General features: G+C 40.7%; 1 protein-coding gene across 1 annotated transcript in view; it reads left to right on the top strand.

Moving 5' to 3' along the window:
- Positions 1-15,521, top strand: part of col13a1 (collagen, type XIII, alpha 1) — a 158,111-nt gene that overhangs the window by 124,541 nt on the left and 18,049 nt on the right. The window contains exons 27-35 of the mRNA XM_028604073.1: positions 1,965-2,009; positions 2,194-2,328; positions 3,470-3,511; positions 3,615-3,665; positions 5,006-5,032; positions 5,184-5,270; positions 9,260-9,313; positions 9,418-9,471; positions 10,180-10,215. Coding sequence (XP_028459874.1) covers positions 1,965-2,009; positions 2,194-2,328; positions 3,470-3,511; positions 3,615-3,665; positions 5,006-5,032; positions 5,184-5,270; positions 9,260-9,313; positions 9,418-9,471; positions 10,180-10,215 — 531 coding nt within the window. The remainder of the gene's footprint in view (positions 1-1,964; positions 2,010-2,193; positions 2,329-3,469; positions 3,512-3,614; positions 3,666-5,005; positions 5,033-5,183; positions 5,271-9,259; positions 9,314-9,417; positions 9,472-10,179; positions 10,216-15,521) is intronic.

The following is a 15,521-nucleotide window of genomic DNA, read 5'->3' as shown; positions in this document are numbered from 1 at the left end:
CTACTTGGAATGACCTACAGAAAACACTCCAACTACAGTGTCTAATTTCCTTAAATGATTTTAAAGGTTATGTTAAAACCATAGAACATGAGTCCATCCACAAGTGCAAATGTTTTAATTAATGGTACTTTTATTTAATTGAAATGCACCTGAGTTGTCTTGGCCTCTTTTGTGTTTGTTTTGTGATTGTAAATTGTTTTATATGTAACTAATTTGTTCTGCTATCTTGGCCAGGTCTCTCTTGAAAAAGAGATTTTATATCTCAGTGAGACTAACCTGGTTAAATAAAGGTTAAATAAAAAATAAAAAATAAATCTGCTTCATGTTTACACCGGACACACATCATGTGATATGTGCTGTCTGACGTGTTATCAGAGATCAGAGATCAGAGATAAGTTCTGCTACGGACCTAAAATTCAGTTGGATTTATAAAATTGAAGCACACCTGAATTCATTTAAATGAGGTCAGTTAGGCAGTAGGGCTGGGTTAAAATAAATATTGTCCAATTAAAATCGATCTTTGAGTGATCTGATATTGATTAAAAGATTGGTTTTGGGATTTTATTAATATATGCCTTTTCACCATGGATGTATAAGGGCATTGTCATGATTGACAAGACTGAAGAAGAGGCTTTTAAAGTGCACAATTTATGTATTTATTAACAAGCACCAACATAATATCAAATTGTCAGTTGCTGCAAAAACTGTTTTACCTATTGCTCTACACTTTAGGATTGCCCAGCCCCTCCCTACAGAAAGGACATAATGAGGCAAACCTGCATGCACTCTCCCTGATTAAGCTAGTGATCAGCTAATCTACCCCCCCCCTCCACATCACATAGCAAAACACAATGAACCCATCAAACCTGCTAAACAGGCCTATGTCAAATAATAAAGTAACAAATAAACTAAAACAATAACCTACAACATTACACTGAAATTAAGGATTAAGCAGACACAAAAAAAGTATTAATTTTGGGAACAGGGCCTAGCGAAAAGGGAGAAAGGAAGCCTTTTCACAGGCATCACGTAACAGGCCGGGAGTCGCAATTCCACTGTTGGGCCAGTATGTTCTTGCCATACAAGTTTACTTTTACAGCATACGTTTTCTGAAAATCTCTTTTACAAAGCTACAGTATATCCAAGCAAAATTGGTATTGTAACTGCAAATTCATATCAAATTGATATTGAATCGGAAATGTAATCAAATAAGAGCATTGTAAATTGGAATCGATTTGAGAAATCATTGGCGATACCCAGCCCTGTCAAGCAGTGTCGCCAGGGTGCCAAACCAGAATGCTCCAGAACAAAACACAGGGTCGACTGGCAGAGAAAATGAACCTGGCTTGGGCTGGCATACCGGACAGTGCTGGGATAAAGCCTAACCGCTCTTTCCGCTATCTATTTTGCAAGGGCAATGTTGCTGCATCCAGGGGTTTGCGCTGCCCAGGACATTTGGAATTGGTTTAAAGAAATGCAAAAATGCCAGGGTGTTTTTTTCCTCTATCCCAGAAAAGTAGCCAGACGATACTCCAATACTGACACAGTGATATGGAGATAGGTCTGTCAAGACCTGTGAGACTAAACCCAGCTCAACTGTTACCACATTGCAATGCAACATCAACCAGCCGCATTGGCCAATCAAATACATGGAAGCACACACTCCTGTGTTGTTGATGTATACAATGACTATAAAGATACTTGACTTAAAATAAATGGTTCTGTTACTCAAATTGGACTTTCATGTTTCCCCTGTACCTGAGGCAGCATGCCCCCGCCAACACAGCCCCTTGCATTGTTTTAATGCAGGGATTTTGTTCTGAACACCTGCTATAAAAATTGCAACTAATGAAATTACTAGAAACCAATTGACGTATATTGAATCTGGGCCCCCTGAGGGACTAAGGTCCTGGAACAGTTGCCTGCTTAGCCTAGTTGGTACTAAAGCCTTGGTGTGTCCTCAGGGTGAAGTTGGTCTGCCAGGTGCTCCAGGGCTGGACGGAGAGAAGGTAATACTTAGTTATCAGTACTTCATATTATTAACCAGGCAATTAATGCATATTGTGATAGAAATCGATTAATTGTGATGACAATATGTAGTAATGATGATTTAAGCTCCCATTTTAAAATACATGTAAAATATGTCTGTTAGATACAATTCATTGAGTCAACCTTGATCTCTTGTGTTTTCAGGGACCCAGGGGAAAGCCTGGAGAGCCTGGTCCTGTAGGCCCAGCCGGTCCTGAAGGCCCTAGAGGGGAAAGTGGTGTCATGGGCTTTGCGGGACCCAAAGGAGACAAGGGAGACATGGGTCCATCTGGATCACCTGTGAGTGACTGTGTCAACCACACACCCCACCACACCACACCACTGTCTGGGCTTCCCTGACCAAAGCGCAAGTCCCACAGCTGTCATTATCCAGAGGGAAGGCCTGGCTTTTTCCAGCTGCCCTCTTATTATCTAATTAGAGGCTCACTAGCTTGGAAGGGACCCCAGGAATGACACTGTGTTTAACTTTTAATTCACTGTGGCTTGGATCCCAAATGTGCCCCCATATAAAGACCTATGCTATTTGCAGCCTTGTGATACTTTGAGAGCCATGTTCTTCTGTATCCCGTATATCTGTATGTTTGATACTTGTTACCTATTAAGGGAGGCATCTATTTTGCTCTTGGGTATACATCTTTTTTTTGTTAGGGTTTGTTTTTGATGTAGGATGGGCAGCATTGCGTTCCTGACTGTAGCATTTCCGTACAGCTGGATCTTGGGTTGTTAAAAAAAGATTGTCACAAAGATGCATCTGTGGATGATGTATAGGTATGCTCGATTGTTTTAGTAGGGTCCAACCATATATTGTAATTGAAAGAAGTGATATTACAGTCCGAACCATCCAAAAACCTTGGTTGAGTTTGATCCAGAACGAGACTACCTCTTTTGTTCGGACCAAATTCCGGCTCTTTATTCCGGACCGTGCTCCGGGGGAGATTTCACACCTATAATTTTAGTTCAAGCCTGAAAGTCCGGACCAAATGAGGTAGGTGTGAAAGCCCCCTAAGATTGGATGAATATAAAAACTTTCTTGTGTCTTTTTTGCTTTGATTCTAACATGAAGATGAACTCATCAGTCCCTGAATTAAAACGCTGTGCCGATATCTTGATGCCCATCTCCCCTTTCTTGTTCTGTAGGGTTTAGATGGCCCTACTGGTGAAAAGGGGGCTTCAGGGGCCCCTGGCCCTATTGGATTACCTGGCTCAATGGTACGCAATGGTGCCCCTCATGCTGCATCTGTCTGGATGCAGTATCTGACCTGGAAAAGGGGGAATAGTAGAAGATACTTTGTATTCACCCCAAAAGCTGTGTGAAAATGTGCTGTGTTGCGTCATTTTTCATTCACTTAATAGTTTGCCTGACTAGGAAATATATTGACAATGTTTTGACTTTCTGTGTCCTCGCCTCCTCTTGTCACAGGGCCTAAAAGGTGCACCTGGAGATGGTGGAAGGTCGGAAATGGTAAGGGGTGGTCATTAACTTTACTTAAAATTAGAGCACAAGTTTGATGAGCAATATTTTCTGAGTTGAAACCTTCTGAGAGTGTTTGTGTGTCTGTATTTAGATCTATGGGCCTCCAGGGCCCCCTGGACCTCCAGGACCAGTTGGCCCAGCAGTGAGTCAAAATGTCATTCAACCCCTTAACCTTAACACTAGCCCACGCTGAAAGGCCCTGCACACGCACAAGTGTTTTTAGTTTATTTGGCTGATTAGGCGTCAGCTCGGGTTGAAGTGGACAGATGTATACTGAAACATACAGTACATGACATCTGCAAACAAAATGAACCAATAAGAATGATGAAGTTGTAACTGTCAAATCTGGACATTTACAGTAGGAGTTTGGGATCAGAAAAAGGGTTTTAATGGATCACAAAATCCCCACACAGTTCTAAGAAGAGGTCTAATCAAGTCAAAGCACCTTCTAGGGGACCATGAGTGTGCATTGCCTTTAATGCAGGAACTGATGCAACTAAATAGCATGTGCTTACATAACCACAAGCACCAACATAATATCAAAATGCCAATTGCTGCAAAAACTGTTTTACCTATTGCTCTACACTTTAGGATTGCCCAGCCCCTCCCTACAGAAAGGTCCTAATGAGGCCAACCTGCATGCACTCTCCTAAATTAAGCTAGTGAACAGCTGATCTACCCCTAACACAAAACAGTATTCATTTTTGGAACAGGGCCCAGTGAAAAGCGTTTTCACATACACATTGTACATGTAAGTGTACTAACAGAAGTATCTGAATTGAGACAAAGACAAATATTCAATAGAATGCGGATGGATTCTCTGTATGTAATTTGTATGATCATTTTAATTATATCCATCCCTCCCATAAGTACTTGCTGTTCACCAGTGGTGGAAGAAGTGTTCAGATCCTTTACATAAGTAAACGTACTAATTCCACAATGTAAAAATACTCTGTTACAAGTAAATGTCCAGCAATGACAGTTACTTAAGTAAAAGTATGTAAGTATCATCAGGAAAATGTAGTTAAAGTAATAAAAGTAAAAGTAGTTGATTCCAAAAAGAGAAACAGTTGTGTGTTTAATGGTCTAATCATTTCAGCTGGACTTGTAGGCCATTATATTGTTGGCTAGTTTACTTTAGAATCAAACTGTAAAGTAACTAGTAACTAAAGCTGTAACAGATGAATGTAGTAGAGAAAGAAAGTAGATATTTCTCTCTGAAATGTAGCGGAGTAGAAGTAGAAAGTGGCATGAAAAGAAAAGACAAATTTGTACTTAAGTACCGTAATTGAGTAAAGGTACTTAGTTACATTCATCCACTGCTGTGCACTACCTGTTCAGGTTCTCCAATTCATTACTGCAAGCTATTTTTTCATGTGGCTTAAACTTGTATTTGTACTATTGATCTTTTGGGGCTCAGTGGTGTACACTGAGTTAGCTACAGTACAGACTGTGTCAGTAAACTGTTTTTGTTCCATCCAGGGAGCTCAAGGATTTTCAGGGCCTAAGGTGAGATATTGTTCCTATATTGTAAAATAATACCTACAGTTCCAGCTCCTGGTTTTATTACATCTGCCACCATTCATACATACATTCTACAGCATAGCCATCCAATGCATGACAGTGTAAGGATGGGATTTTATCTCGCCCTGTCTCTCAGGGAGAACCAGGCATAGGCATTAGAGGAGAAAAGGGAGCGACGGGTCAGAAGGGCGACAAGGGAGACAGAGGCCATCTTGGACTTCCTGTAAGTACACTGCACTTCCTGTCTGTTCATAAGTCTCAGAGCTCTTTCTTCAATTTGTGTTATATCCTGTTGTCAAGTTATTATTATATTATTTTAGGGATTATATCACTGCTTCAGTGCAAAAATGTTAGCAATATGCAAAATCAACCTTGAAGCCCACATTGCTTTAACCCTGTAGTTTAGGATCTGTAACTGACTGATGTTTCATGTCGCTTCTATGTTGTCATTATCCTGTTAAAATGTTGCATGGAACGGTGTATTGTGTCAAAGGAAGTAAATCATTAACATAACACTCCAATTCGAAACATTTTACTGTTTTTTTTGCACATTTTTATTGAAAAATTATTCAAATGTTTGGACTGTTTTATATTTTCTTTATATGTTTAAAAATGGTATCTGTCACCTTGGGTTTCTATTCTTTGTTCTTGGATTAAACTTGCATTTAAAAATCATTTATTTACACAGTATACAGTCGCTCCCAGGTAAAAAATGGATCTTCTTTGGCCATAAATTCACAAGTTTGTTCTATGTCTTCCTATTTGAGTAACGTTTGCTAAAGCTACAGTACGGTGAGCAGCTGTTTTAATAAATAACAACCTTTTTGAGAAAATTGAACCACATATTTTGGAGCTTTTTTTGAAACAATTGTGTTGAGTAGGGCCGCTGGGCTTTGGGCTGAGAGCCACAGACAGGGCAGGCTGTTCTCATGAACCATTTATACACATAGCTAGAAAAAGTAATGCTGTGTAATTCAAATGTGGTCCACATATTTATTACCGTATGCATCACATCGACTGCCGCTGTACAAGTCTGCGGAGATCCGTGTAGGGGGGAGGTCAGGGTGGACGGGTGGGTCTTAAGACACAGGGCTTTTCAGTGGGGGAGCAGAGTTCATGTCCAGGGAGAGGGGACGAGGGGAAACACAAGACTTTCACCCAGGAAACGGGTGTTCGTGTCTCAAGGGGACAGGTGTTTTAACCCAAACCCAAATTTTTTTTTTCTAAACTAAATTTTTTGTTGTGGTGCCTAAACTTAAATGTTGTTGCCTCAGGACCATCACCTTTTGTAAACTTAACTTTTGTAATTTCGGGGGATATCATACAAACCTTTTTATGAGAATTCGTTGACAGGGTAGAGAAGGCAGAAAGTATTAAGAGACAGACTGGCACGTTGAATGTGAAAACAGTCCTAGCGTTACTATGAGCCACGACAGGGCCGGAGACTTGATGAGCACTGAAATAAATGACTCCCATCTACTGTCACTCACTTTGCCTCCACCTCCACCACTCGTCACCCTTCATTTGTCATCATCTGAATGTGTTTTTTAGTCACTTGAGTCACAGCTTCACTCACCCCCCCCATACCCCTCCACCTCCCCCCCCCCCCCCCCTCCCCCCCTCCCTTCTCCCCCACCATCTCCCCCCATCATCTCTGCTCTCTAACTGTGTACAACGCTATACAGGGGGCTCATGGGTTAGACGGCAGACCGGGTCCAGTGGTGAGTGGCGCACCCCCCCACCCTTCTCCTTCTCTTCCTCATCCTCCTCCTCCTCCTCCTCCACCTCCACCCCCCTGCTACAGCTTGCTTGATGTCTGTTATGTCTGCTTGTCATGTCCGCTTGCTTTCCTGTTCCCATGCTTGTCATGTCTCTATTTCTTCCTGAAGCAGCTCTGTGAGGACAGGACTGATCAGGGTTGAGTTCTGAGGATTCACTGGCATGACGACAAAAACTAGGCAACTCTACGTCAGCATTTTGCTCCCATGGTTTATATTGACAACCCCTACAGAAATCATTTGAACTGGCCAGAACAACTTTTCTCCAACTCTAAAACTCCAAACTAAGCAAAGAACATCCCACAGCCTACAATTGGGACAAAGTAGAACATACTTTTAGCAGATATAACAGCAAATACAAAAATATGGTTGAGATAGTGCTGCAAAGATTAATTGATTTGTTGTCAACTAATACATTTAATCTGCAACTGTTTTTTACAATTGGTTTGAGCCATTTTGTATGAAAAATTTCTATGAAAAAACTCTTTGATTCAAGTTCTGTGAGAGTAAACTGAACATCTTTGAGTTGTGGACAAAGGTGTGCAACAGGCTTTGAGTTATGTTTTCTCCGTTCGGTGGGTGTGTCTCTCTTTTATTGGCTGTGTCACAGGTGATACCCAATCAGCAGAGACGTGTCTGTAAACTCGTGGTGATATAAAGACCGAGTGCTTGCGCACACAACAAAGTGTTCAACGCAACTTGCTTCAAGTTTTGAAAAGCGTGTTGCTACGTTTTGTTGGGGCTGAACGTGGCCCTGGTAAATGAAACTCAACACTTCCTGCACAGATGTTTCACATTAAAAGCCTTCCAGTGGCTCAACCAGCATAATCCTACCCTTAGGCTACGCTGTGAAAACCAATGGAAACGCTGCACATGTCATTTTGTTAGTACTGACTTTTCTGCACACTGCCTGTTTTCAGGATTAAATTCATCAGTCATCATCAGTCATCAGTCATGTGACTGATCATTGTAGTAACGGGTGTTTCAAATCAGAGCTCACAGGGAAATCGACGTGAGGTACACAGAGAAGAACATTGCCACATATAACAAGCACATATAGAGAAAGACAAGGGTAAAACTCAGTGCTAACATTAAAATTATTCAATGGATCCACAAAATACAAAGGCTTTTATTGTGAAACACCTGTAGGAAGTGTTGAGTTTTATTGACAGTACAGTTTTTAACTTGATATATATATATATATATATATATATATATATATATATATATATATATATATATATATATATATATATATATATACATACATACATACATACATACATACATACAAACAACAAGGTCTCATGGCAGTTCGTGAAATGATCACGTTTTTTTTTAATCTATTGATTCGTGTACAACACGTTTATCTAGTTTTTTTCGTGGTGGCCAGCACGAAATGGGAACCATCTATACCAACACGGTCTCACGATATATATATATTAGAGTATTTCTGTTATAAAGAGAAACTCAGAGCTATGAAGTATGGCATGACTCTTTTGTCCTGCTAATAGCATTCGTGCTGTAGAAATGTACCATGCAGAATTTGCCCTGAATTCCATTCATTGTATTGGGTTTTTCTGCCTTTCCTTTATAATGCTGGACACAGCCATGTATTCATTTAATACTGGCTTTTATTTGAGCGTATACAGTTTAAACCCCATACATTTGTAATTTTTGTTTCCCCAAGATAAAAACATAAGCATTTTGTGGTTATATATAAAATATTGTAATATTGGTCCAAACAAATCATGAGCAACCATGGCTGCTCTGGGTTTGTAGCATCACATTAGGCTAATAGTCTGTCAAAATATCCTAAAATCTGTTCATAGTCTCCCACCACTAGCGTGGTATGTTGCCTAGTTCTGCTTTGAATTTCCATCTTGGACGTCATAACAGTGTACATCCTCAGTCCTTAATCCTGCCTCAACAGTTTCCTGCATCATGATACTGTATCGGCAGCAGTGGCCTGCAGCGTTGCCAATGCTAAGAACTATCCTGCAAGGAGCATGCAAAGATGCCCGTGCTGCATGTTGACATGTCCTACAGTACATTTGGACAGCTTGATTCCATACAGCACTGTACAATCTGGATATGCCTGAGATGCAAGGTCTTCCTCTCCAATCCTGACTGCTACTCAGACAGAGAACTGCAGCTGTTGACATTTTATTCAATTTCCCTTGTTTTTAACAGACAGTAGTTCCACAAGCTTGGTGTGTTCATGCTACAGGTGTACAGCAAATTCTGTCCTAGCCCTTTTTCTGTCACTCCAGAAAAAATTCATCTAAATGGTCCATGACATTATATTTTGTGGCATCTATTCATTTCCACCCGAAAGCTTGTCGATTTACTGATTTGAGGCGTTTTACTATGATATTTTCTCATTCTATTCTGCGTGTATACAGGTATTTATTTTCCCATTTCTGTTTTAAAGGGTCTAATAGGACCATCAGGTGTGTCAGGGCCAGCAGGACCAAAGGGAGAGAGAGTGAGTATCTTTGTTTGTGTGTTTTCTGTTTTGATTCTAAAATTCCCCAAAAAACTTTTAGGACAATATACACTTGATTGATGGATTTTGTCTGGTCACGACAGGGTGAAAAGGGAGATGCAGGATTACCAGGACCAATCGGGCCTCAAGGCATCCCTGTAAGTCTGTAATTCCATTTTAAATATTGATCACAAAAGGAAGCATTTAGCTCTTTGAAAGCTGTATGTTTATAACCACAGGACTTCTGACAGAGGCTGACATGATGACAGGCTGAGACCAATACTGATGTAGCCTTAGCTGTTAGTTAGGCTGCAGGGTGACCAAAGTTTGTGCCATCATCTATCTCATTAAATTAACTGCATATCAAAATAAAAGAACAATGAAGGAACTATTCCAATTCGGTTTCTGCTGGTATGATATGAAATTGTGAGGCAACATTCAGACAAGGGGACGCTCAAATAAGAAGAAGGATAACATCGTTATTATCATGTCAAATGTTTGCATTTGAATACATTCACATTAAGGGCTTCTCACAGAGACCAAATGCCTACGTTTTCAGTCCAAAAGCCTCAAATCCGCTATTCTCCTCTGACGTTTGTTCTCTGGCAGGCTGTATCTCACTGTACAATAATCTCACTATGAGGACAGGACCTTTGAGATGCTGCACTTAGTCTTGATTTTTAATATTTTTTTACTACACAAATAAGAAGCCTAGTACAAAACCATCTACTGGGACTGCTTGCACATACTGTATGTGACAGGCCAGGCTGTTGCTGACGTCGCATTGCATTCAGGGTTATTATAGTAAACTAAACCTAAAAGGAAAATAAGCAGCCACTGATGTTATCTCTTATTTCTTTTCGCAGGGTTTAGTAGGACCACAAGGACTCAAAGGAAACCGGGTAAGATAGCACCCATAATGCTGTGCCAGTTATACAGATAGCAGAAGCGAGGGCATGAATCTGGCTAATGGGCACACTTTAGATCCCATTTGTGGAATACACACAGAGCAGGTCACCTCTATGCTTTTACTCATTCAATTCAGCAGCTGAACTCCACTCTATTAAAACTCATAGTAAACAGACCTGGCTGGTATTTACATCAACAACATTATTTAACCTCTGCCGGTATTGTTGCCACGGCCTTGTGGGGCCTAACAGGTCAGCTGAGCTGCAGGGTTGTGACGACTTCAAAGACACTCTCAAGCAGGAGACGAGATTTAAATGAATATCACTAAATAGGATGTTCTCTTTGATATCCAGCATGAGAAGAAAGCCAGATGAGTCAGACAGTTTGCTTTGATTTGTTTTCAATGATCCTGAATAATTCAGGTCATGATGTCTGTTGCCTTTTCTGAGGCAAATGTATTTGTTTTGCAGTGGCTTTGTTTTGACGGTCTTGGATGCACTTCAGAGTAAACTTTAACAGATTAAATGCCCTGAATAATGTATGCTAATATTTCAGAATTGATTTTCCTTTATCAAAGATAAATACAAAATACATTAGAGATAGCATTGCCTTAAACAGTTCTCCTGTTTTATTGTCTTTTATGTGACATCATAATGAAGATTCAGTTTAGACTTGAAAGTGAGAGATGGATATCAGTCTCATGTCTGTGCATTTAAAACAGCTTCAACCAATATATTTACAACCATGGATCAACTCAGTATCTATAAGAGGTGAAAGGTCTTCCACAATGAATTATCACCATCACTGGAAGTTCTGCAGAGCTTTATCTCATCTAATCTTATTTTTTATATCTTATTTCCCCTCATGGTTGTTTATAGACTGCAACGTAACTGCTTTGGTTCACTCTCACTGCTCCATAGCATTGTTTCCAGCAGCAGCTGTTTTCAGAGAGACAGCTCTGTACACTACCTGTCCTGCCCCAAACAGCAGACAATCCTTTGGTCTGACTTAGTTGATGAGTCCGTAAACTTGAAGCGATTTTCCCCTTGGTTGGGTTTCGTTTTACTCTTGGAAATGAAATGAACATACCAAAAGATATTTACTTAACAGACAAAATGAGATTGATATCCATCTTCTCTCAAAAATAAAGCAAATATGCATATTTCCCAAAATACTGAACAATTCCTTTAACTGGCACTGGATATCAAAACAGCCCTGCAAAATGATACTGTGTCAAACAGTATTTCACCTCCAGTTTGCACTGTTTATAATGTCCATACCCTTCCTCTAAGAGAATGTTTCTGTTTCCTTCCCATTAACCTGTGACTCTCTTAATATTTCCACTCCCATCTTTTAAATCCTCACATTTCATAAGCTCTCTCAGCACATTCAACTGGCATCTTTTCAAATATTTTCAGTGAACAGCTACAGAAACCAGAACACACTTCTGTTAAATTGCGACTGTCCAGTTGAAAGTGTTGAAGACCAAGCTATGGGATAGTGTTGGTGTTTTTACTCTTTGTCCTGTCTTCCTTTGTTTCCGCAGGTCTTCCTATCCCCTTTTCCTTCCCTCCGCCTTGCTCTGTGGCCCGTGGCTCTTTTTATTGCCGGGGTTGCCCTCTCTCCCTCTCAAACCTTGGCCTCCTGCTCCTCCTCCTCCTGCATTCTAATGTAGTCCTGGGTTAATCTTCCTCCTCTTACACCTCCTCTTTGCTCCTCCTACTCCTACTTACCAGTAGCCTACCTCTCCCTTGCAACCTTCATGTAGTCCCTCCACCCCTTGACCCATACCCCAAATCGGCAACCAGTGCTCTCCCATCACTGTCAAAATGTATGCTACAGTACATTTTGATGATGCTAGCACACCAAAAATGATGCATGCTTCTGAGCCTGTCATTCTTATGACAGTTTACTTTGTTAGAGTTAGGTGAAATTCCACATACACTGAACCTCTCGACATGTCACCAGGGCCTTTAAAACAGCTGCCAATAATTAATTTGCTGTATTTGTATTACTGGCATGATTTGCAAACTACTAAAAGGTCATGCAGTGGGCACAACAACTCTATCAAAGAATAGCAACACTACACAAAGAACCATTTCATGTCACTGACAGTGACTGCATGAACCTATCTCATCTCTGAATGGAAGCCTCTGCTACTAGCAACACTCACAGCTAGCCTTCGCATTTGAGCCATTTGAGACAAGCCTTAAACCTGATGAAAGTCTAAAACATGAGGTTCCAGTTGTGTAGGTGATGCTCAGACAGCAATGGGAGAACATTGCAGTCAGGCTGCATATTATTGTGTATTCCCTATCTATCATGTTTGTAATTTCTTTATCTGAGCCCTCACAGTCTTTCTGGTGAGCAGGTGTCGGTACAGTGACGAAGCAATGTTTCAGTTTTACCATCTGCTTACAGTTGGAATATAGCTTTATTAAGTACTCCAAACTTCAAACAGTACAACGATTTAGCATTGCACTCCCATAACATTGTCGGACTAATGATGGACAGTTAAAGGACAATGCAAGGTGACCGCTGACAGTTCTTTCTAACTCCACGCCTCCAGATTTTTGACCAGACCAGACCAGTGCACAGGACAGGCAATGGTTTGCATTACTTTGTTAAAAAGACCAGACCTTGGTTTGCATTGCCAGACCTTTCTGCACAGCGCTGCCGAGGAAGGTCTTGCTAGTCCACACAACAGGATAGGATAGTCAAAAAACATGCTTTGGTTTATTGGCATTTCTTTAAACCAATCACAATTGTCTTGGATGGCGCTAAGCTGGTAAGGTGCCACTCCAAAATAGTCTCGGGAAGGAACTTGTTTTGGTGGAACACGTGAACGTTCAAAAGTAGTTTTAGTCGTGCAACAGAAAACTCAGATTGGACAGATAGTCTAGCTAGCTGTCTGGATTTACCCTGCAGAGATCTGAGGAGCAGTTAACCATAGTCCTCACAAATCCACCGGAGGTTAGAACGCCAACACAAAGGAAGAGGAAGGGGACGGACATCCGGCCAAAAATGAGGGACATCCGGGTGGATCTTCCGGTGGCACCTGAGCATTCACCCAAATGAATCGTCATCGATATAGACTAGTTTAACCACAACACCCAATGCTCGTTTAACAGGAAATCATTCCATAGATAAGAACGCAATACAAATACACCATCAAACAGTAGGTGACGTGCGGTGAGTGCCCACCATGGATGTCCACAGCGTTAATAGACAACATTGTGTTTATTACTGTAGACACAAATTATTGGAAATTGTTATGCATGAATAAACATGCATGCTGACAATTGCTTTATAATCAGCCTGTTATTTATTTCAGAAAACAAAATATATGGGATATTATGAATTTAGTGGGGACCTCACGTCTCTTTCAGGGGGGCCGAGCTCCAAGTAGCTACCCCATACTTTGAACCCTGGCCACAACAGATGCTGACTCAACTGACTTCATGCAGCTCCCTCTGGAGACACAAACAGTTCCACTTTAATGCTAAACTAAATCATTATTCATTGCCTTGACCATATCAGCATAAGTTGATTCCTTTATCAGCAGAATACAGTTTTGTTTTTAAATGTTACAGATCACTGTTAAAAAGGATTTAGTAAAGAAAACTGATAGGGAAATTGCCTGTTCTAGCCACTCCAATATTAACTTTGGTCTTGTTGCTTTGCCTGTCACGTTGTCATTTTAATTCTCTTTTTACCTTCCTTGGGGAGTAATCTCCCCCTGGCATTCATCACGGCACCACTGAGTGTAAAAGCGCAAAATGCAGAGGTATGTCCCTCTTTTGGCTAATGTATTTTAAAGAAGGAGGTGCAACATGGCGGCCGTCATATGTATTCTGTATGATTCTGAATGGCAGATTCTACGCTTACGAGAATTCTTTGATTAGTTAGTGGAAGTAATTACACATGAATGAGCACATATTTGTGAAAGAACAAAGGTTTTTTTGCTAAGAATCAACAAAACAAATTACACAATGTAGGTTTAATGTTCAAGACCATAGGCTGTAAAAAAAAAGATGGACCGCTTACTCCCACTATACAAAAGGGAATCCTAAATATCCTGGATACTGACGCTGCCTTCTTGTTGTTTTGGAGCCAGTGTCTGGACAGTACTAATGATCTGGCGGTGGAGCAGTGGTATCAAAGTCCCGCCCATACACCCGCCCGACCAATAACAGCCAATCACAGCTGTCAATTACGACGTTTCAGCACGTTTTTAAGGCATCAAATAACAAAAAAAACTGATCAGAAAAATTAACACTTCAACAAACAACAGCATAATCAGAACTACCTTAAATGACAGAAAACATCTTTGGGAATCATTTATTTGAGTTGTACTTTGATTTTTTAGTTTGGCCCATGTCCCATCCACTAACATAGAGGGGGCGGGATTTATGACTATACATTTTAACATGCACTAATAGCTGAATCCAGAGTTATTTAACTAGGCATAATAAACACACATAATGAACGCGAGCAGACATGAGGGACTGCGCCCGGCTGAGCCGACCTGCAGGCTCATATGACAGTTCTCCTGAGTTCCTGTAGCTGTGATAATGCAGATAATGGCTGTAATTCATCCGAGGGCTGTATGCTGTAAAGCCTTTAACGTGGATGTAATATTATTAACGTCTCTGTTCCCAAACTGCCAGCTATTGGCTAGTAGCTAGAGGTAGCTCGTAGCACGACATAATGATTCCATCTCCTTGGTTCTCCCAATACATCCATTGTTTATTTAGATAAGCATTTTAAATTATGAGGAACACCAAAAACACAATATTTAACATTAGTGAATATATAGCAATACATCAAAAGTTTATTTTTTTTTATTTAACCTTTATTTATCCAGGTAAGTTGATTGAGAACAAATTCTCATTTGCAACAACGACCTGTAGTCCTAGTATGCATGTCTTTATGGTGGGAAGAAACCGGAGCACCTGGAGGAAACCCACGCAAACACGGGGAGAACATGCAAACTCCACACAGAAAGGCCCGGAACGACCTGGACTCAAACCCAGAACCTTCTTGCTGTGATGCAGAAGTGCTAACCACTGAGCCACCGTGCTGCCTAAGTAACTCGAGCTAGTGCGCATGTCCATCATGGACCGCACAATGTGAAAGCAGAGCGAATTATCTGGATATTCTTCAAGCTCCATGAGGGGCTTCGCGTTGAACGCTGTATCAAGTTCTCTTAATACATCCATGGCATCAACCCCTGGTCAAGAGCCGTCTATCCACTCCAAGCATTTTAACCATATTGCTATATTGTACTTGTAGTTGA

The sequence above is a fragment of the Perca flavescens genome, chromosome 17 (genome assembly GCF_004354835.1).
Source record: "Perca flavescens isolate YP-PL-M2 chromosome 17, PFLA_1.0, whole genome shotgun sequence".
Lineage (NCBI taxonomy): Eukaryota > Metazoa > Chordata > Actinopteri > Perciformes > Percidae > Perca > Perca flavescens.
Note: the sequence above shows the minus strand (reverse complement) of the source record. Positions and strands in the feature narration are given on the sequence as shown.